Source organism: Panthera tigris, chromosome C2 (assembly GCF_018350195.1).
Source record: "Panthera tigris isolate Pti1 chromosome C2, P.tigris_Pti1_mat1.1, whole genome shotgun sequence".
Classification (NCBI taxonomy): domain Eukaryota; kingdom Metazoa; phylum Chordata; class Mammalia; order Carnivora; family Felidae; genus Panthera; species Panthera tigris.
The window spans coordinates 70,862,587-70,886,565 of record NC_056668.1 but is presented as its reverse complement, the minus strand read 5'-3'; the positions used below and the strand labels follow the sequence as shown (position 1 = coordinate 70,886,565).

General features: G+C 40.8%; 1 protein-coding gene across 8 annotated transcripts in view; it reads right to left on the bottom strand.

Moving 5' to 3' along the window:
* Positions 1-23,979, bottom strand: part of RUBCN (rubicon autophagy regulator) — a 67,924-nt gene that overhangs the window by 12,796 nt on the left and 31,149 nt on the right. For 3 of the 8 annotated variants that reach the window (XM_042998506.1, XM_042998499.1, XM_042998505.1), the window contains 10 exons: positions 18,237-18,320; positions 16,286-16,445; positions 15,518-15,624; positions 13,346-13,502; positions 11,992-12,525; positions 8,393-8,488; positions 7,579-7,694; positions 6,423-6,633; positions 5,566-5,670; positions 2,909-2,983 (listed from right to left, as the gene is read on the bottom strand). In XM_042998506.1, coding sequence (XP_042854440.1) covers positions 2,909-2,983; positions 5,566-5,670; positions 6,423-6,633; positions 7,579-7,694; positions 8,393-8,488; positions 11,992-12,525; positions 13,346-13,502; positions 15,518-15,624; positions 16,286-16,445; positions 18,237-18,320 — 1,645 coding nt within the window. The remainder of the gene's footprint in view (positions 1-2,908; positions 2,984-5,565; positions 5,671-6,422; positions 6,634-7,578; positions 7,695-8,392; positions 8,489-11,991; positions 12,526-13,345; positions 13,503-15,517; positions 15,625-16,285; positions 16,446-18,236; positions 18,321-23,979) is intronic. The other 5 variants (XM_042998500.1, XM_042998501.1, XM_042998502.1 and 2 more) reach the window with 5 other exon arrangements.

Genomic DNA, 23,979 nt, shown 5'->3' with positions numbered 1-23,979 from the left:
GTCCCATGGCGCACTTCCCCCAGCATCTCTTGAGTTCTGAGGCACAGCACTTCCCTAGGGGCAGCCTCCGCCAGCACCCCACAGAATGGTTTCCTGGTGCCATTGGCATGGCACCTCTCATAGACAGCATCCCTAGGCACTCTCTTAGGGCAGCTCTGCAGCCTCAGTGAATTTCTCCACTTCTAGTGAGCCAGGAGGTCTGGATCTCAGCCTTGCAGATATGGTCCTCTTCTATACTTGTTCCTTCCCCAGGGCTCCACCTCAGTCCTAGGCATACTGACTGCTACCTATATCTGCTATCCCTGTATACTTTAGAGTTGTTTTCACTCCTTACGAGCCAGGCTCCCATTACTTCAGTCCACCACGATAGCTAATAATTCTTTATTCTAAACCTTCCCTATTCAAATTACTCTGTGATTTCTGTCTCCTGACTGGAACCTGACATGCATGTGGAAGACTGAAATTCTAGAAGAATCTATGAAGGAAGATAAAGAACAACTGACAAAGCTATAATAAAAGGGGAAGGAGCAGTGAAAAACAAAACTCTAAAACTAAAGAAGTTGTAAAGACTGGGATTGGGAGCTTATAAATGATCTCATACCAATTTGGCAGGTACCATAGAAAGAAATTGATAAAGTGAAAGAGGCCAGACACAAAGATCACATATTGTATTATTCCATTTATATGAAATGTTCAGAAAAGGCAAATCTATAGAGACAGAAAGATGAGCAGTGAACTGTGGCTTGGGATAGAAAGGGAAATTTAAAAAAAATTTTTAGTGTTTATTTTTGAGAGAGAGAGAGACAGACAGAGCATGAGTGGGGAAGGGGCAGAGAGAGAGGAAGACACAATCGGAAGCAGGCTCCAGGCTCTGAGCTGTCAGCATAGAATCCAACGTGGAGCTCGAACTCAGGAACTGTGAGATCATGACCTGAGCTGAAGTTGAACGCTTAACCAACTGAGCCACCCAGGCACCCCATAGGAAGGGAAATTAACTGTAAATGGGCACAAGGAATCTTACTGGGATAATAAAAATGTTCTAAAACTAGATTATGGTGATGGTTCCACAAGTCGATAAATTTGCTAAAAATTATTCATCTATTTCCTTCAGAAACATTTCTGTTCCATATGGTCTACTCAATGAATCAGGATCTAAGAAATATGATTATATCAAGTAGAGTATTACAATATGCAGAGTATTCATGATAGATGATGTCCATAATAGGATGCTTAAGCACTTAAATTTTCCCAAGGGTGTTATGGATTTTAATCTGATAGTATACTCAGAGGCTCTTCAACAGCATATATCACTTAAGATGATCAAAAAGAAACACATCTGTAAACCTCTGGATGTAATCAGGAAGATTGCTAATGAGAAGTATAATGACACTTTTTAAAAAGAATTTCATACCATTAATAAACCAGAAGCAGAGGAAAAGCAACAGAAAGCAAAAAGGAAATGTAGTGTAAAGAAAGATGAATTATAAATTATACTTTCATAAATAAGAATCTGTGTGTAGAAATAAGGTAAAACAAGCCACTTCTTTTGAAATAGGCTTGTTCTGATTGCTTTCCCTTCAACTCCCATAACGTGCTGGGATTATAGGGCACAAGAAAAAGTATAGTCTTTTAGTTGAAAAATATTTCATGTATATAAAATATATAAATGTATTTTTAAAAAGTATAAAAATGTATTTTATTTAAAAGCTTTAAAGCTCCCAAAATAGTGGAAGAAAAGATGCCAGGAAGACCAAATAAAAGTACGCCTTATGGTTAAAGCAGACTGAATATGCTCTGACAGAGAAATGGCTGACAGTCAATAAATGTACCTGCAAAAGGACTGTGGTTGTAAACATGTAAGAGACCAGTTAAAAAGTGATAGGATAATTACGTGTCAAGCAAGGGAAGACTATGTTAGAATAAATTACAACAGTTCAGGAAAAGAGAAAAAGAAAACTAAATACTTTCCTTTCTCCAAATCTTTATCTGATCTTATCTAATTATTTCACATTCTAGTGGCTGATTACATTGACAGTTAAAATGAACTATTTAGGGGCGCCTGGGTGACTCAGTCAGTTGAGTGTTGGACTCTTGATTTCAGCTCAGGTGATGATCTCAAGGTGCTTGGGATTGAGCCTAGCATTGGGCTCTGCACTGAACAGCACGGAGCCTCCTTGGGACTGTCTCTCTCTCTTCTCTGTCCCTCCCCTGCTTGTGCTCACAATTATGCATGCATGAGCTCTCTCTCTCTCTCTCAAAATAAATAAACATTATAAAAATTTAGAAAAAAAATAAAGTGTTTGATGAATCCTGAGTTTTGCTGTTGTGTGTTTTAAAACCACTTTGAGTAGAAAACTGCTACTTTCAGTTAACCGCACCTACAGAAAGCCTACTTGCTTGAATCACAAAGCAATTACTAAGGCCAGACATTTATAGCAGTAAATCCTAATTATATACAAAGTACCAAGAAGGGATCACTTTCTGCAAATGGCTCTGCAAATTCAAAACTCTAAAGACATATTATGCTTTCACATTATTCTATCGGACTTTTGCTGTCTGAATGTGTGGCAGTAGCTTAGCTGTTGGTTTGAACTAAAATTTCTTCACCTGACCGTTGCTTTCTAAACTGCCTACTACCTCCGTCAGCCACAATGACCACTTAGTCTATAAATGTCACTGTAGGGAGGGATCAGCAAGGACAATCTCAGTGAGGAGGGCTGTTGGAGGTCCTATGAAGAAGAAGAAAATGAATATTTGAATTACTCCTAGCTGGCTCAAGTCTGGTTTTTCCCAGCTAGTTCTCCAAACCTGATAGACAGGTGTCACAAGATAAAGAATGTACAAAAGGTGATGCAAACATTCACACACATGCATGTATGAGCACACCCGTACTTCCAACACAAGCTACCTGAAAACATCGATGCCATTGACACTGAGAGTCCGTTCTTTGACATGTGAGTCAGGTTAGATCCTTCGCTACCATCTGTGATAATGATTATAAAAGGGGGCCCTTTAGTATTCAGACAGGAAGTAAATCAATGAGAATGACAGTTCTATACCACATGTTCCTGGAATCAAGACTTGACTTGGCTCCAAAAGGTAAAACTGCTTTTAGGAAGTTACATCCACAGGAAGGTGCTCAGTATTGCTTGGGAGATAGTTATTGCTATTTCCCCAAACCGGCCTGGTCTTAAAGACCTCCTAAGGTAGTGTTCTCAACCAGAGGAGATTTTCTACCCTTGTAGGTAAATTGGGTAGAGGCTGATGATGATGCTAAACATTCTACAATGCACTGGACAGTCTCTTACAACAAAGAACTATCTGGCCTAGAGGCTGAGAAATCCTACCCTGAGGTCTTTTCCTTTAGGGATTTCCATCCTGAACTGATTAGAGTTAGCTGACTAAACAACTCCTCTGGGGCCAAAAAGGCAACAACAGTTTCCAACAGGAGTGCACTTCATGCCACTCCCAAGCAGGCTATTTCAAATTTGGCTCCTTCCAGACTGAACAGCTTCCTCTGGCCCCTTGCTTTGCTGCAAGGAACAGACTTAGTGGTCACGTGGACTGCTCCACACCTAGTGAAGCAGTGTTGTGAATTTACCTTAATATTACCCTCATGAAATTCTAACTGCTGATTCCAAGAGAAAGGGCAGAACACTTTTATTGTCTTCTAATTTGGAGATCAAGCCAATCACAGACTGTGGTATATGAAAAACAATATATAATTGGTCTCTGCCTAGTTTTCAGCACAGAGCTCCTAAAACCTTTATAATTTCCAGAGTGATAGGAATGTCTTTGTTATTCATAATGAGCCCCTTTCCATTATATCTGAGTTTATGCTAATGAGGTGACTCTTGAGGAATATCCAGGTAATTTCAGGATGGGGCTGGCTGCCAGAGGAAAAACCAACCACCAGATTAAAGGATTAGAATTTTTAGCTCCATCCCCAAACTCCCAAAAAGGGAGAGGGGGTGCAGATTGAGCTCAATCATCAATGGCTGCTTTAAGCACTCGTGCATACCTATGTAATGAAACCTTGATAAAGTGTTTTCACTTGTGATGATAAGGTTTGGGAGAGCTACCTGGTTGGTGAATATATTGAGGTACTGGGAGTATAGCACACCCTGACCACATGGACAAAGAGATTCCTGTGCTCAGAAAACTTTGGGGCGTTGCGCTAAGTACCTCTTCATGTGACCATTTATTTGTATCCTTTATAATAAAAAGTAATCTTAAGTCTGGTGTTTTCATGAGTTCTGTAAGTCATTTTAGCAAATTATGGAACCTGAGTTGGGGAGGTGTCTTAGGAACCCCTGAATTTGTAGTTGGCTACGGAGAAGAGTAGGTAACATGGTGACCCCATTTGTGGTTGGGATATGAAGTGGGAGTGTCCTGTGGGACTGAGACCTTACCCTGTGGAGTCTATCCTAACTCCAGGAGTTAATGTCAGAATTGAATTGTCAGGATACTCAGTTGGTATCAGAGAATTGGAGAAATGTTGGAAAACCACATACAAACAAACCAAAAAAAAATGGAGTTTTAAGTGGCTATTATTGTCATGAAAAGAAATCAGACATATTAAAGAGAACACAGAAGGAAGACTTCCTAGACACCTGGAAAAATATGTATAAAAATTGTATTTCTGAATGGGGAAGAAATCCAGCTACCACCAAGTTTCAATTACTACTGGAGGTCTGCGCAGGTGAAAAGTGAATTACATCAATTCTCTAGATTGATATAAACAGATCTATAAAACATGTATTCATCACCATCTTACCATGGAGAATTATAGAGTCAATTCAGCTCCATAAGGAAATAACTCTTAGTTTCACCCATGGGTGAAAACTTGTGACTATGAACTGCTTTTTGGTTTGTTTGTTTGTTTGTTTGTTTGTGGCACTGATGGGAACTTGAAGAAATCTATGATTTGCAGGAATGGATTAATCCATTAGTCATGAGTTAACATGATTTAATACAACTGCCTTCCCAGATTAGAACCCCTCCTGTTCTCTATGCATGTGCTTACAACAACAATAACAACAACAAGGGTCAGTGATTCTGCTAAGCAAGTTAGCACTGGTAGGACAGAAAAAGCTCTACTTTGTAAACTTGATTTTTTTTTCCCTTTTTTTCCCCCCAATGACTCTTTTTGTCCTTTTCTCTTAGGATTATAACAAAGTTCCTTTTAAACATTTTGAAACAATTGTGATTGTGTTATGGAACATAAGAGAATAAGATTCTAATTTCATGCAAGTATAGGTCAGCCCTAGGCTCTTACCAGGAGGAATCAGAGTGAAAATCCAAGACAAAGGTGCAATTGAGGAGACCCATCAAGGTGACTTCAACAGCCAGGCCCCTCTACCTGAAGCACTTCTTTTTCTGCTTAAATTTTACTAAAGGAGTTTTGTTTTTAGCAAGAGAGGCTTCCTCTCACAGTTACTAACAACATTCCATAATGTACCATTATGAAGATTGTCAATACTTAAGGAAAGCTTCTCAGTCTACGACTTCAAATTCAAAGAGTCAGGCAATGAAAGTTGCTTGAAATAAAGTGTCACTTCTTACCTTGGATTTCAAATTCGTCAACCTCATCAGCAGAGCCAGAGTCAGAGAATTGCGTTGAATCACGTGAACTAAACTGGGAGCTGTTAGAAGTGACCTGAAAGCCTGCTATGTTTTAAAAAGAAAAAAAAGGTAATAAACAGGACAGAAAGTGGTCTCCTATCCTAGGGTCACAATGAAAGGGACCTGGTGTGACTTCAACAGAGAAGTGAATAGAACCTTGGCTGGGAGTGATGCTGGGGAAATGGAAAGTAGCTCTTCTTGTTGATTATTCCCCATTTTATTCATGACATTTTGAAAGTTTCAGGTAGGGGCGCCTGGGTGGCTCAGTCGGTTAAGCGTCCGACTTCGGCTCAGGTCACGATCTCGCGGTATGTGAGTTCGAGCCCTGCATCGGGCTCTGTGCTGACTGCTCAGAGCCTGGAGCCTGTTTCAGATTCTGTGTCTCCCTCTCTCTCTGACCCTCCCCCGTTCATGCTCTGTCTCTCTCTGTCTCAAAAATAAATAAACGTTAAAAAAAAAAAAAAAAGTTGTTCTTTAAAAAAAAAAAAAAAAAATGAAAGTTTCAGGTAAACAGAAGGTACTACTATCTGGGAAGTGACTCTGGGACCAGCAGTTGTAGTTCTCGTATCAGAAACCTATTTTTTGGAAGATATTTCTGAGGTAGGAAATAGATAAACTCCAGGACTCTGGGTCTGGCAGGAAAAAAATTACAACATAAAAATTCTTTCTGACAGCAGAGGAACCCTTAGCTGGGTTATAACATTTGAAAGTGAGACAAAAAAGGAAGCCCACAAGGTACCAAGTCTTATCCTAACTCCCTGCAGAAGTGGAACTGAGGAGTTCACAGCCTCACTCACTTCCGTGCTCAGTCTCCTGATACCCAGGGAGCAGGTTCTTGGTGCGGATCTGCTGGCGACGAAGGCGGATCTTCTGCTTCAGTTCCTGGATCTCTCTATCGCTGTCTTCTTCCTCCTCTGCCTCTTCTTCCAGGCACTGGCTCATCATGTTGCACTTCATTAGCTCAATGGCAGCAATCAAGGACTCTGAGATGCTGAAATGGGCATTCTCCTAGGGAAAGGAGAGCACGAAAGAAGTTGATTAGCAAGGGGCTAGATACGTTGAACACCTCACTGATTGTAACGCTGACAAGTAGAGCTTCCTTTTTTATTATCTTTTTAATGTTTATTTATTTTTGAGAGATGGCGAGCAGGGGAGAGGCAAAGAGACAGGAAGACAGAGGATCTGAAGCAGGCTCTGTGCTGACAGCAGAGCCCGACGTGGGGCTTGAACTCATGAACCACGAGATCATGACCTGAGCCAAAGTCAGACACTTAACCAACTGAGTCACCCAGGAGCCCCTGGAAAGGAGAGCTTCTAAGACATGTGCTGCTTTTATTCAAAATACTCAGGGGAAATGAACACTTCCACTATAAGGAAAGCTGATGGCCAAAAAAACTGTTCTACATTCTCTTTGCTCTCAAACCTGTCATGCCTGGCCCTCCTGTCCTACTTTACATAAAAATGATAGAGAAAAAGTCCAGAATTTAACATCAAGGTCTTTCCTAAGCCACATCCCTGTATACAAAGCATTAAGGTAAACATAAATCTCAAGATAAAGTGCTTTTAAGCTACAAAATGTCACAGGGACATTATTTATTATATATCTGAGCCTTAGAACAAAATATGGAAGTTGATTCTGGAAACAATTTTTAACCTAAGCTTCCAGGGTCAGGGAAACAATAATCATGTGTCTAAAAAGTATTTCTCTGCCCAAGGTAGCTTCTAAGAGAAAATTAGTAACAGTTTTGGACTCAGTGAGGAGCATATACTCCCTGAAAAGTTCTCCAGAGATGGAAAGTGTTGAGCTTATCTTTAGCTTGAACTTGTCTTTACTGTGGTCTTTGCTCATGTTACTACTATGTACCCAAACCTCATTAGAAGAAATGGCTCTGTGGGACCTCAGTCCAGATCTCCCAACTCATGAGCTCTTCAGTAGCCTCTTAGATCCCTTACCTTTTCCAGGTCTGCACAGCTTCCAAAGTCTTGTTCAGACAGATAGCTGATGAGGGACTGTCCTTTTGATGGTCTTCGGAACATGCCCTCCCCTGAGCACAGGTATTGACCACCCTCTGTGGGAAAATGGAATGTGGATGTGAAAAGCTCCGACTTAGAAAGCAAATCTGTAACAGACAAGCTTCTTTGAGAAGTCTGATGATTTTACCACTAAAGATGCGCCCAAGTTTTCCCAGGTTAACAGGCTGGAAAGAAGAGGTCTACCTTCTAAAGGAATTTCTCTAAATCTCAGAATCCCAGACCACTAAGCCTCTTGGTTAAAGAATAGTAGAATAAGAGAAGAGAGCCCAGAGACAATCCTTTTACCATCAAAATTTAAAGAGATACTTGCCCTCCTACCCTACAAAAAACCCTAAAAACCTGTGCTGAGAATCAGACAAGGAAACAAATAGATAAGCTCCTCCTGTGGAGCTTATCTTCTCATAATTCAGCCCCGACACTCACAGGCCTCCTTTCAAGGTCCCTCTCTCACCCACTCAGAGAGCCATTCCATTTGGATCAACAGACATTCATGGTGATAACACCCACGGCATACGAGAGGGTGGGACCCCTAAGTCAGAAAGGAGCAAGAAAAATGGTGGGGCAGTGTGATTTCTAGCACGGGGGCTGGAAATGATGATAGGAAGGGTGAGACTGTATGGTGTGTACCCTCCCCAGAGCCGACATGAGCTAGACAGCTCAGACCTTAGCAGGCACAAGGGGAGAGCAGAGAAAAGACACAGCTGCAGCCCTGGCCTTCCTAGTGCTCACTTACCATACTCCATGTACAGAGAGCTGGGTGTGCTGACTTCACTGCTTTGGCCAGAGTAGGGCAAGGGACCTCTCAACTTCGACTTATCATTGCAGGATTCTAGTGTCAGTGACCACCAGGGAGTAAAAACACACATACGAGGTGAGCAACAGATACATTCCCAACTTCGGAGTTTCAGTATTTAACTGCTCCCATTCCCAATGCCCTCCCAAACAGGAGAGAGATGGCGCAGCAACAGGGAACGGTCCAAGAATGCAGGAACACATGGAGGAAGGGAGATGGGGAGTCAGTATCTTCTAAGAGGGAAAGAGAAAACATAACCCAAGATGCAGCAACACAAAGGTGGAAAGAATCAAATCAAAGTAGACTCATGAATTCAGTTCTTTGTTCTTCCATCTTCTTACCAAATGTTCTAGGAATATTGGCCAATTTCCATCCTCTTGACAAAAACCAATGTAGATAACAATCCTCACATGGTAAAACAAAGATAAGCACACTGAAACTTCTCTGAAACCTTGACAATGGGCTCTTAAACAATCTCAGAATGGTCACACTAGGAAAATACTAGGATATGGCCTCTCTTGAACCTGAAATGAACTTGAAAGTTGTCACACCTACAAATTTAATTCACTTCTCAATTAGCTGAAAAACAAAATAAAATCCAGCAACGTCCTTCAAGGAGGCATCAAGACAATGCTAGAGAAGCCAAGGACAATGGCCCTGTATCCAAAGGGATCAGCCACAGGGCTATAGGCCCAGCCTTATTGGAGAAGAAAAGGAAAGGTTTAAAGAGAAGCCTGGCAAAGTAGGAAGCGGCTGGCTGGGTAGAAGTTTTTAAGGAACGATGAGAGTGGGGAGTAGAGAAATAGTAGTAGGCAGGGCTCATAGGAAATGAGAAACTGATATTCTCCCAAGGAAAACACAAAATTCCCACTGCTACAGAAGGAAGGGCAGGCAGAAAAGCAGGTGGATGCCTGAGAAATGAGCAGGATGCTCTGGGAGAGTGAATGACTGAGCCGCAGCCAACCATTTCCCCCCACAGAGGGTGCCAACTTGTCAGCTGCTCCTCTCATTAAAAAAAATGCTACTCTGTGGTAAGAGATAACTGCATTTTCCTTGGGTCTCAAAGATTTCTACTGGTCCCTGCAGTGAGCTCTCCTCCTCACTACTGATCTAAAGACAAACCAGCAGTCACCATGATGCCTTGGTTAAGAAACTATGACTCGGATGGGACCTCCTTTAAGGTCCCCAGTCAAATTAAGTGCACAACACAAACTCCAACACCAGCGCGCTATTCCTTTACAACATGTGCAGGCCGTCCAGCCTTTGCTTACTGAGCTCACCGCTTCCTGATGCTGCCCATTCAAATGAACAACTCTTAATTCTTAGATTTCCTCACACTCACTTGAAATCTGTCTTCTTACAATTTCTCGTCTCCTTAAAAATAACAATGCTCTTCTACATGGTGGTCCTGTCAACTTCCTCCTCTTTAACCTTCTCTTTTCCAAGCTTACATACTCAGTGGCTCCCTCCATTAGCAGGAGGCCACCATTTTCAGTCCTCCCTCACCACTCTGTCTGGCAAACACACTCTACTGTTAATATCTCCATAAACCCAGAATTTAACACAATATTCATCTTCAACATCACCATGAAAACCAAAGTCACTAGAAAAAAAACCTGTAAAATGGCTGGAATGGTGGTGGGTGGGACTTACAGAGGAAGGAAAATAGGTGAAAGAAAAAGGAAATGGGACTCTGGGAGAGGCAAAAAGCATGCATCCACATCCAAGACCACAGAAGGGGGGAAAAAGACATTCTGGTGTTAATTCAAGGAAAATAAAGTAATCCACAGTAAGTACTCAGTTATAAGAAAAATTCTGTCACTGATTCATCATGATGCCTTGGACAAAGAGCAGGCTTCAGTTTCACCTTTGGGCTTCAGTTTCACCTTCAGGATTGATAAATTTTGACTCCACCTCCCAGAAGCTATTGGGAGACTAAATGAGGCATCTGGAAGTCATGGGCAATAAATATATTATGCAAAATATCGGTGCCATTTTAGAGACGGGTCCAAGAATCACAGCAGGACTGGCCAGACTAGCCAGACTTGATTTGACACCAGAATGGAAAAGGAGGTTCTGAACTAAGCAAGATGGTCACAGAGGAGGAGGAGGTGGCAGACAGAAAGGAGGACTGGCTCCCAAACCTGCAATGGGATCTTCAACTATAATGGTGATATTCCTGGGGCCTCCTGTACGTAGACAGACAGGTGCAGAGGAGAGTCCAAAGAGAGGAAATGAGAACAGAGAGAGTGAGAAAAAGAGTGTCCTTTTATCTAGCGGAGGTAGGGACCTAGCTCCCAAGAGGGAACACTGGTGCTGAAGTACTCAGCTACTGAACCATAGTAGCTGACTCATACAAGAATCTACACACGACCCCCTCTCCCTCAGACCCTTTTGCTTAGGTTTTCTCTGCTCCCCTTTCCAATGCAGGTTACCATGGTTTCTGGAATCCACATGGATTCAAGAACGGGGGCAGGGAAGCATCCCACGCTCAAAGACCAGTGGCCTGGAGTACAGTAGACAGCAGGCCAGCAGCAGGAGATGTGAAGCGAGGCGCTAACCCTAATACTCTTCACATCTAAGAAAGCTTGTGGGAAGACAGTCTTTGATTTGGAATTTTTTTTTTCCTGAAGCGTTCCAATAAGCAGAACCGCATCTTGAGTAGAAAATGGAAAAAAAAGTTTGTCACTCAGAAGTTTTGGATGAGGGCCTCAGCTCTCACCTTTCTAGAAATTACAAAGAGAAATCAATAGCAGCTCCAGTTGCTAAAGGAAATCTTCCTCTTTTGCTTTTTCAAAGTTTTCTATATTTTATTTTTATATTTTATTTCTGGGGTTTTCCTACCCAGAACTGGCTTTGAGCACAGAGATCCACCTTATACTTGCTGTTATGGAGACTCTCCTACAAATGAAACCCAACCAAAGCCTGCCAGACACTAACAACCCATGACAGAAGATGGCAGGGAGATGGCAAAAGCAGTGAGCCCCACCTCTCTCGAGCCAAGGCTGTGCTCTGCTTAGCAGCTGCTATTTGTGTGAGGGAGGGCCCAATGGCCAGGGCCCCTCAACTGATGGCCTTCCAACCTGAATTAGTGATGCAACGGCCAGCCCCACCTACTTGTTTCCTAGATCTCATCATCCCACACTCACTATATCCCTAGTTTTAATGAGGAAACCCAAATATCACTTAGCCTCTCTCGTACTAGTATGACACCTAACCAAACTTCTCAGGAATCACAGAAAGGGGAGGAATTTAATGGGATTATTTTTAAAGCTCATTAGTAATTCCCCTCTGCCAGAGAGAAACATTAAAAACTCAAACTGTAACAAGCCACACTATCCTCTGATGCTAAGGAACTGGTGAAAGAATTCAGGAAAACATTTACTAGTTAGCAACGTATAAAGGAACAAATATAAATATTCTCCGATTTCTTGGGTATTCATATAACATTATAAACTTCTCTCTTTCATTATAAGCAGGATACCCATCATGTCATCAGAAACATAAGTCACTAACTAGGGACTGGTGACTATCATTACCTGGGGCTCCTCTGGAGGCAATGTTGGTATCCGAATGGGAGCGAGTATGGCTCTTCTTTGTTCCACTGGTAACAGTGAACGTCTGCCCCTCTGAGAAGCTGGACCTGCGAAGGACGCCGGACAGCTGGCTCTGCCCACCTCCCTCCTGCTCGCCTAGGGAAGAAGCAGCAGAGTCTGGCTTCTGCGAGCTGCTGGAGGAGAACAAGTTGGAGCTGCTGCTCTCAGCATTGCTGCTGTGACTCTGACAGCTGGCGGTCCGGCCTCGGGGGTCCAGGTTGCCGATGGCTAAGTACTCGGGCCCCTCACTGGCATCACTTGGGGAATTATTCTGGCTGCTGACCCAGGATGCTTCTAGGGGGCTGGTCAGTGTGCTAGAGCTCATCTCATTTGGAGTTGAGGGGGAATCCCTGGCTAACGTAGAGGCTGGAAGCAGTGAGGCTTGGCTAGGTTGATCCTGTGCTGGTGAGACGTGCTCTCTGCTTTCCTGAGGTTTCCGGGGAGGGCCAGAGAGTGAAAAGGAAGTCGATCTTCTTTCTAGGATATAAAAAGGGAAGAAAAAGGTGAGCTGGAAATCTTTGGTACATATGAAAGGCTTCTCTACAACTAAGGACCTACCTCCCTATCATTACTGGGTGCCCAGTACCACCTCAGAAAAGGTTCGTCATGTGAGGTAAGCAAAACTTTTTTTTTTTTAATTTTATTTTTTATTTTTTAAAATTTACATCCAAATTAGTTAGCATATAGTGCAACAATGATTTCAGGAGTAGATTCCTTAGTGCCCGTTACCCATTTAGCCCATCCCCCCTCCCACAACCCCTCCAGTAACCCTCAGTTTCTTCTCCATATTTATGAGTCTCTTCTGTTAACAAAACTTATCTAGAAGGAAGTAAACCAGGTAAGGTAAGATAAGAGCATGCGCTCTTGATACAGTAGCTTCATTGTTTATTGGTGTTCATTCCTCATCTGTAAAATGGGCAATAATAACAACACCTACTGCATAGGACTATTTTGAGGATCAAATAAAATAATATATATAAATATAACAGAGCCTGGCACACAGTTGGTGCTCAGTAAGTGTTAGCTATTATTATTGAAATGTCTTCTTGGCAACGTGGATTAGAAATCCAGGGGAATCTAAAAACATCTCTTTCCTCTGTTACTTTAATGATTCCATTGAATTATCTTAGACTGGTCGCTATATAACTTTTTAAGATGTCCTTTATCAAGACATGAAATATGACCAACTGCACCAAGCCAAAGCTCTAGCTACACCTTTCCTGTTTGCACCCACAAAATCCTCTACTTGCTTCGGGGCTTGGCATACATGTCATGATTACCCTTCCTGCCCCCATACCTGAGCTGTGGCTGGGTACGGACTGGTGGAGGCTGGAGAAGGACCCGAAGTAGGAATGCTGAGCATAGCTGGTTGGAGGAGTGTACGTGGAACCAGGCAGAGCTGTCAGGCTCTGGCTCTTTGTTACCAGCAGCGGGCTCTCATGCTTTCTGGCAAACTACAAAAAAAACCCACATGTTGGAGTCCAGGACAGAGGCCCTCAGAGAAGGAGCACTCAGCACTATAGTAATGCTGGTGGAAGCTGACCTTTGGCCGCAGGCCTGAACTGCAGCCAGAGCCTGTAGATATGGCATACCACTCTATTGCTCTATTACAGCATACAATTTTGAAAACCTAGAAGTCCTGCCATACACCACAGCTTCTGAAACTGGAGTCCTAGATGGGACACCCGGAGGGCTTTATCTTAGTAGCAGCATAACAAAATTCTTAAGACTATGCACATAGAGTCAGAAATCAGACATATCAGGGTTCATATCATATAAACTTTGAGCAAGTGACTTATCTACTCTGTCCCTCAGATGGTCTCCTTTATAAAATGAGATTAATGCCTACCTTATAGAGCTGTGAGAATTAAATGAGATGGTGCATGTATGGTGCCTGGCACCAAGCCTGGTACTGGTAACTAAGAATCAAAATTTAAAACCAAGAGGGCCACCTGGATAGCCTAGTCGGTTAAGCATCCAACTCTTGATTTCGTCTCCACTCATGATCTTGCAGTTCGTGGGTTCAAGCCCCTCATCAGGCTCTGTGCTGACAGTGTGGAGCCTGCTTGGGATTCTCTCTCTCTCCCTCTCTCTCTGCCTCTCCCCTGCTCACACTCTCTTTCTCTCTCTCTCTCTCTCTCTCTCTCTCTCAAAAATAAACATTTAAAAAAGCTTTTTTAATAAAGCTTTTCTGTTAACAAAACTTATCTAGAAGGAAGTAAACCAGCTTTTTTAATAAAGCTTTTTTAAATGTTTATTTATTTTTGAGAGAGAGAGAGTGCATGTGAGCAGGGGAGGGGCAGAGAGAGAGGGAGACACAGAATCTGAAGCAGGCTCCAGGCTCTGAGTTGTCAGCACAGAGCCTGACATGGGGCTCGAACCCACAAACCGCGAGATCATGATCTGAGCCAAAGTCGGGCGCTTAACTGACTGAGCCACCCAGGCTCTCCAAACTTAAAAACTTTTTTTAATGTTTATTTATCTTTGAGAAAAAGAGAGAGACAGAGTATGATTGGGGGAGGGGCAGAAAGAGCCGGAGACACAGAATCTGAAGCAGGGTCCAGGCTCCGAGCTATCAGCACACAGCCCAACAAAAGGCTCAAACCCTTCCAACCATGAGATCATGACCTGAGCTGAAGTCAGATGCTTAACTGACTAAGCCACCCAAGCGCCCCTCAAAATATATAAATAAACTTAAAAAAAAATAAAGAAATTTAAAACTAAGAGAGATAGGGGATCCCTCCCAAAAAGAAGTAGGGCCTATGATTCCATTCTAACTGAGGCACTGATATTAGTGATAGGGCAAGTGAATCAAAGGGTTAACAATAAACAACAAAACTATCTTTATACTTCAAGGACAAAAATGATCCTGTGTAACACCAGGTCATACTAGTTCTGACACTATAAATCCTACTCCTGATTCAAAATCATCCTCTTCCCCTCAGCTTGTCAAGCCTACCCTTCAGGACATGCTTACTCAGACTAAGGATTTTTTTTAAAGGGTTTAAAAAATAGACATCTCCCAGGGAGCCTGGGTGGCTCAGTTGATTAAGTGTCTGACTTCAGCCAGAGTAGGTCATGATCTCATGGTTCATGAGTTCAAGCCCTGTGTTGGGTTCTGCACTGACAGCTCAGAGCCTGGAGCCTGCTTCAGATTCTGTGTCTCCCTCTCTCTCTGCCCCTCCCTTGTTTGTGCTCTGTCTCTCTCTCTGTCTCAAAAATAAATAAACATCAAAAAAAAAAAAAAAAAAAAAGACACGTCCCTCCTTAAACAGACCTAAGCTTAGACTTTTTACTTCAATAAATACTTAACAGTACCTCCCCTTCTTCTTGAAGTATTTTTTTTTTTCCTAATGAAAGACTTTTAGTTCACAACTGCCTAAGCAAAGAAGCAGTTTGCTACAGAGAGTTGTACCATGATGAGGTCCAGGGGCCCAGCACAGACAGTGATAACTCCTTGCCCCCTTACCATAGATGCATCAATTTGAGCCAGGAGGCGGGGGTTGTTCTGTTCCACTGCTTCCAGGCATTGGAGCATGGCCGTGACGTGGGCGCTGCTTAGCAGGAAAGCAGTATCTGGGGAGAGAAGAGCTACTGCTGTGATGGAGCCCAACAGGGAGAACTTTAGCTTCCCTGTACAGCCTGGGAGGGGCTCAGGGAAGTAAGGAGACAAAGGGTAAAAATGACCTGAGGAGAATCCTACCACTACAAAGAGAAGGAGAATCAGCGACAAAGTATAGTAACTACTACACTACTACAAATAGGCTAAGTAACATGCTGTATAATAGAGAGGGTACAACAAGAGGCTTCAAAGTCATAAAGTCCCAGATTTGAATCCTGGCTCTAGGTGACTTTGGCCAAGTCACCTAATCTCCTCGGGCTCTGCTTCTCTGATTGGAAAACAGAGGTATTAATACCCAGGTCTTGGGGCTATTAGGAAGATCAGATGTATAAAAAGTATGTAACGGTGATTGGCACACAGGAAACTCTCCGTAAATGGGGGTTATTCTTATCGGTTTGTGTATATGGAGGTAGGGGAATACCTTAGCATAAAGTCTGATTGTGTTTTACGTAGGAGGTGAGAGAGAAGACTGGATGTGTGTCTCTGTTGAGAATCTCTATTGGCACCAAGTGAAAGTATGAGGCTCTGGGGTGAGAGTCAGTCTGTAAAGGAAGAGTAAAGTGGAAGAGATGAAGAAGTATATGCAACAATCCTGGCTAAGTGACCTCCACCTACCTGTGTAGAATTTTCTGATATATTGTCTATCCCCAAGCAGAGGTCGGAGCTGGGCTGAGAGACAGTGGCACTGCAAGCTATGCTGCAGCCACAACTTTGCAACAGCATGCTCACTCACACCTTCGGTGCTGCTCTGGCCATTCTCGTGCAAGCTGATGAACTGGAAGGCAAAGAGGCGTGAGTCAAAACATGCATCCTGGTAAAGACAGCAAGACTGAGGCCTAATGACCTGAGAACCAAATTGAGAAAGGGAAGAGGAGGCAATCAGAGATATTTTTCCTCCAGCTAGTATTTAGAGGTTACTGAAGGAGGAGCGGGAATGAAGGGATTAGTGGTTCCACTGCTGATTGGGCCACTGCAGAGGGACTAAGCAGTTAAGACCTGATATGCAGCTCCAGGAGAGGACAAAGCTGCTACATCTGTCTCTTTATGTTCTAACTCCAAAGAGACATGATCCTGTGGTACTCTGAGGAGGGATAAACTTGACCTCTTGGCTTCTTTCACAGAGTCCTCCATTTTAGGTGGCCTCTAGAAAATAATGCACAAAAACCTGGGGGAAAGGATCTGGGAAGACACCACCTAAGATTCTCCACCAAAGAGAAGCCATCTGAGTGTCTCTTTCTGGCTGTAGTCACAGCATTCTCTATTTGGAACCTCCTTCTACTTGACTATTTCTAAAAGCAAGGTCTGGGGTGCCTGGATGGCTCAGCCAGTTAAATGTCTGACTTTGGCTCAGGTCGTGATCTCACAGTTTGTGAGTTTGAGCCCCGCATCACACTCTGTGCTGACAGCTCAAAGCCTGGAGCCTGCTTCAGATTCTGTCTCCCCCTCTCTCTGCCCCTCCCCCGCTCATGCTCTCTCTTTTCTCTCTCAAAAATAAATACAAACATTAAAAAAATAATAATAATAAATAAACAAAAGCAAGGACTCATAGCCCAGGTTCAGTGCAAAACATGTATGGATGGCAATTTCAGGCAGCTTCCAAGAAGAAATGACTATGGCAATATATTTTAGAAAAGGAAGTTAGCTGGGGTGAGAGGGAGTGGTGGTAAGAAAAATAAAGTGAGAAGGACAAAGAAAATCCACATAAGAAAAACCACTGGGCTCTGGCCTTTTCTTCACAAAAAGGGCCAGTCTGACATCTTGTGATTTGGTTCCCTGATCATTTAAAAACAAATTACTTCTCCTGACATCATCTCAGTGATGAACCTGCAGTAGGTGGGATATACATGAAATAAGACTGCCAGCTATTAACAGATACTGAAGACGAGTAATGGATATTTCAGGGTTCATTACGCTTTTCTCATTAATTTTGTATGTATTTGAGATTTTCCATACTGAAGAGTTAAATAAATAGATATGTACATTTGGCAGTGACTGATCTGGAGCTAGCTGTGTAACTCTGGCCAAGTCACTAACCTCCATGAGCTGTTTCCCTACTTGGAAATGAAGGGTACTCTGTTGAGCTAAGAGGTCAGGAGAGTAAAGTCCTACAATGGTAGCTAAAGCTGTTGTTCAGGAACACGTTCAGCTCTATTTGACACTGGCCTCCAGAAATCTCCATTTCTTTCCAACTGATGGCTCCTCTTCTCCTCACATAGTTATCAGCATCTCAGTCCTGCTTCCCCAACTACTTCAGGGAATCTCTTGCCATTTTCCTAGGATTTTGAACAGCTTCATTCTCGTCCTAATATGCAGATCTTTTGAAGATAACAAAACTTTTTATCTCTTCCCCAGAGTACAGAAAAAGGCCTGGAGCAATGTATTTGTAAGGTTTATTATTTTTTTTTAAGTAAACAATCCTCCCCCGAGCCCTCCAGATTAGTCTTACAGGCATAGTTTCCTTTCCTCGGTTAATAGGAAACTTAACACACGCCATCTTTCTACCCTAGGAGACTCTCCAGACAGAGCATCAAACAACAGGGCCCTGCGGTTACTTTTCACTTCTTACCTTCTCCACGTGAAGGGCTGAGTGCGGACTGAGCCATCGGATGTCCTTCACAAATTGCCAGTAGTCAGTCTGGCGGCAACACACCTATGGGAACATACAAGGTGAAGAAATCTACCATTTTAGACCAATTCAGAGAGGGCGAGGGGGAGAGCATAAGCTTCCCTTACCTCAACAAAGGTTCTTAGCAACAATCAAAAGGATATATATTCATGTTCACCCTTTTTAAGGATAATTCTTAAAAACTGTTTTAACTGTTCTTTTGAACTGGGAATGCATGCATATGATAGAGAAGGTTATACAATGAAAATAATCTGATCTCTCCCTCGTCTCTCCACCACTGAAGCCCTCGAAGGTAAATCTTTTTTTTTTTTTTTTTGGAAAGAGCTGTTAATCACTTTTTATTCAGGAGAATCCATAAATCAAAATCTATGATCATATACATCTGTGGATACTACTAACACTTCGAAGGTAAATCTTAAAATTGGTGAAGAGTTATTCGTTAAAAGTCAGAGACAGATGTCTTTAGTTCCTACTGCAAAATCAGGTAAGGAAAGACCTGCTTTTCCCATGCTTCCAAGGTCAGGGAGTCAAAGAAATGAGCAATTCTAGATAAAATAGTCTCACACTGGAGGAGGTCTGAACACGATAGCAAAATGTTTACACTAAGAAAATCTAATTCTTATTTTTGGGGAATCCTTTCTGAGATGACTGGGCACAGGTTAAAACTGAAATCTAAATAATTTAGAGATACAGAACTAGTACAAGCATTAAGAGACAGACAAACCAATGGAACAAAATAAACAGCCTAGCAAGAGTCTTTAAATCAGATCTTAATATGTGACTCAAGAATCATCTCAGGGCGCCTGGTGGCTCAGTCGGTTGAGCTTCCTTCTGACTTCGGCTCAGGTCATGATCTCATGGTCTGTGAGTTCGAGCCCCGCATCGGGCTCTGTGCTAACACCTCAGAGCCTGCAGCCTGCTTTGGATTCTGTGTCTCCCTCTCTCTCTGACCCTCCCCCATTCATGCTCTGTTTCTCTCTGTCTCAAAAATAAATAAACATTAAAAAAAAAAAAAAGAATCATCTCAAATGTCAGTGGCTTTCTCACCTAGACTGGGAAGGTAAAAGCGAGAATTAGAAGTGTCAGGTGTCAGATGTACAGACTTTTTTGCCAACTAGAATCATGAAGACCTTTAATATTTTGGTAGCAGTGTGGCAGTGTTTCTGATCTCTGCTCTGTGGCTTAGTGGACACTGAGTGGCCAGGGTGGTCAATAGTGGAATATCAAATCCAGCACATTTCCTGGTTATGTCATATCTATGTGAATAGCATAAACTTGGTTTCCTTTTTTTAGGCAAAACTCTAGGCTAACTCAGAAGTAAAATTGGGGACAACACTACAGATCTCGTGGACATTACAGAGGAATACTATAAACAACTCTATGCTCAGTGGCATGATAACCTAGATGAAATGGATCAATTCCTTGAAAGACATGATCTGCCAAATCTCACCAAGAAGAACTAGATAATTTGAGTAGGCCTATATCTACTAAAAAAAATGGAATCACCAATTAATAATCTTCCAAAACCAGAAGCACCAGGCCTAGATGGGTTCACTGGTGAATTCTACTAAACATTTAATTATACCAATTCCTTATAATGCCTATAAGAAGATGGGAGCAGAAGAAAATACTTCCCCAAATCATTCTATAAGGCCAGAATTACCCTAATTTTCCAAAACCAGAAAAAAAAAAAAAATCACAAGAAAACTGTGGACCAATACCTCCCATGAACACAGTTGCAAAAGTCCTCAACAAAACATTAGCAAATCAAATCCAACACTGTATAGAAAGAATTATATACTATAACAAAGTAAGATTTATCCCAGGTATGCAAGGCTGGTTTAACATTCCAAAATCAAGACTGGAATCCATCACATCAACAGCCAAATAAGAAAAATCACATGATCACATCAATAGATGCAGAAAAAGCATTTGACAAAGTCCAACACTCATTCATAATAAAAACTCTCAGTAAACTAGGAATAGAAGGTAACTTCCTCAAATTGATAAAAGAATATCTACAAAAACCTACAGGTATCATCATACTTAATGGTGAGAAGCTCATAGCTTTCCCACTAAGATCAGAAACAAAGCAAGGATGTCCCCTCTCCCCACTACTTTTGACATCTTATTAAAGTCCTAGCTAGTGCACTAAGAAAAAAACAAAAAAGGAAATAAAAAGTATACATATTTGGAAGGAAGAAATAAAACTGTTTTTGTTCAAGATAACATGATCATCTAAGTAGAAAATTCTAAAGAATTAACCAAAAAAGTTCCTAGAACTAGTAGGTAATTATAGCAAGGTCACAGGATGCAAGGCTAATATCAAAAGTCAACCACTTTCCTATACATCAGCAATGAAAAGTGGAATTTGAAATTAAAAACATATTACCATTTACTCTAGCACTCTCCAAAATGAAATATGTACAAGATCTATAGAAGGAAAACCTCAAAACACTGATGAAAAACAGCAAAGAACTAAGTAAATACAGAGATAATCCATGTTAATGGATATTAAGACTCAATACTGTCAAATGTCAGTTCTTTCCAACTAGAGCTATAGATTCAATGCAATCCAATCAAAATTCCAGCAAGTCATTTTGTGGATACCAACAGACTGATTCTAAAGTTTATATGAAGGGGGCACCTGGGTGGCTCAGCTGGTTAAGCCTCCAACTCCGGATTTCAGCTCTGGCTGTGATCTCACGAACCATGAGATCAAGCCCCATTTGGGCTTTGCAACGACAATGAGGAGCCTGCTTGGGATTCTCTCTGTCTCCCTCTCTCTCTGCCTCTTCCCCACTTGTGCTCTCTCTTTTTCACTCTCAAAATAAACACATAAGCATTAAAAAATAATAATAATAAAGTTTATATGGAGAAGCAGAAGACCCAGAATAGCTAAAACAGTTTTGAAAGACAAGAGCAAAGTTTTTCTTCAAAAATGACTGACACTATCTGACTTCAAGACTTACAATAAAGGCACAGTAATTAAGGTAGTGGAGTATTGGCAAAAAAAAAAAAAAAAAAAAAGACAAATAGATCAGTGAAACAGAATAGAGAGCTCAGAGACAGATGCACATAGATAGAATAAAGTAATCTTTGACGAGGGAGCAAAGGCAATACAATAGAGCAATGACAGTCTTTTCAACATGGTGCTAAAACACTGGTTTTATATACAGAGATATACAGAGGACAAATAAGCACATGAAAAGACATACCACATTATATGTCATTAGGGAGATGTAAATTAAAACAACACTATACCACTATACACCTATATTAGAACAGCCCAAATCCAGAACAATGCCAACATTAAATGCTAGTGAGGATATGGAACAAAAGGAACTCTCATTTATTGCTGGTGACAACGCAAAATGGTACAGCTACTTTGGAAGATAGTTTGATAGTTTCTTACAAACCTAAACATACTCTTACCATATGATCCAGCAATCACACTACTTGGTATTTACCCAGAGGAGCTGAAAATTTATGCCCAAACAAAAACTTCAATAAAAACTTGATGTCAAATTACATAGAGGCAAGACAACTTTCAAAGTTAAAGAGAAAAAAAACCCTAAAAATGTAGAAAGTTTTATACTCATATTATAGGATCTTTAAATTGCTAGTCTAGCAGAAAGAAATTAAAACTGGAAGCCCTGTTTCATGTATTATGAGTGCAATTTATTCAGGAAAGATGATATGAAATTCCATCAGTGGATCCATGCTCCCAGAAAAGGTTTCGGTCCTATATCCAAGGACTGTTGAATAAATATAAATTTAGATGTTATAATATAACATAACATAACATAACATAACATAAAATGTTTGAGTGACTCTTCAATTGCCCTCACTTAATCAATCATCTAATGATCCAGATCACATTGTATAAGAAGGCTTTTCCTGTCCTTATCCAAAAATTGATGTAGTGGTTAAGGGGTAAATAAAATGACAAAAGATGAGCACTGGGTGTTGTATTTAAGTGATGAACCACGGGAATCTACCCCAAAAACCAAGAGCACACTTTACACACTGTATGTTAGCAAATTTGACAATAAATTATATTTAAAAAATAATAATAATAAATAAAATGACAAATATTTGAATATTGGGGGGAAGATCAACAACCAACAAAACATACTGTACAAGTGAAGGACAATTCCTATCATAATGAACAATAATTAAAATTGAGTGGTGATGGTAGACAAATAGAACAAAAGACAATAATAAATAATCAGAAATAGATCTGTGTGCCAAGAGGATTAAGTATATTCAAAATAAATTACAGATGAAATGGTTTAAATGTAAAAAATTAAGCCATTAACAGAAGAAACCATCGAGAAACATTTTTAATAATGGTACAGTGGGAAGCCCTTTCAGAGCATCATACAGAGCCCAGAAGCCCTGAGAGAAATGATTAATCTGACTTACTAAAAATCAGATATTTCTGTATAGTAAAAAGCCACCATATGAAATGGCAAAAGACAAACTAGGAAAAAAATATTTGTAACTCACATTACAGACAAAGGATTAATTCCATTAATGAATAAGGAACTCCTACAAATCCATAGGAAAAGAATCTAAGGAAAACGGGGCGGGGAAGGAGGGAATAGGAAAGAGTTCACGGAACAATAATGGTTCTCATAAACATTTTTCTTAATAAGAGGAATATAACTTTTTACCTATCATACTGGTGATAGTTTACAGTTTAATAACACCCTATATTGGCATGGGTATGGAGAAATAAATACTCTTCTACATTGTTGGTGACATAACTTCCTGGAAAACAATTTAGCAATACCTATCAAAATTGAAATGTACATACCCTTTGGCCTAAAAATTCTACTTCTAGGAATATCCTACGGTAAAGGGCAAAATGACCTATACACAAGGTTATTTGCTGTAGCACTGTTACTAACTGCAAATGATTGGAAGTAATCTAAAAGTCCATTACCAGGGGACTGGTTAAATAAATTATGGTACATACACACAATAGAATATTATAAAATGACAGCTGTAAAAAAGAAAAAGCACTTTATATAATGACTTGGAATGAATTACAAGACCTATCAAGGAAAAACCAAGATGCAGAATAGTAATTATAGCATGATTTTATTTGTGTGAAAAATCAGGAGGTGTAGCAAAGAAAATTATTCATATTTTCTCTTATAAACATAAAAATTCTTTAGAAATAAACTGGTAAACAGAAGTTACCTAAAGGATTGAAAAGAAAGAAGATGTTTCACTGAATACAGTTTTATGCTTGTGTTTTTAAGCATATAAATGTATTGTTTATTTTAAAAATTAAATATTTTAAAGCAAGTTACAGAATGACATATATAGTACGATCTTAATATTTTAAAAAGCACACAAATGCATAGAAAAAAATAAGAAGATCTATCAAAATGTTAAAGAGTGATTGTTATTAGTTGGTATTGAGGGTGATGTTTACTTTCTCCAAATTCTTTTTTGGTATTTTCCAAATTTTCAACAAATTAAAAACATGTATTACTTATATATTCAGAAAAGAAAAATACACAGAAGTCTTTTCTGTTATTATTGTTATTTTTTAAGTTGGGCTGCCTATATTGCCAAGAAAAGGTTTCTTCTTGGTGGTGGAAAAGAGGGGGATCTTTTTACTTCTCCTATTCAGCTGAGGAATCTTAGAGACTGAGTGTCTCCACAT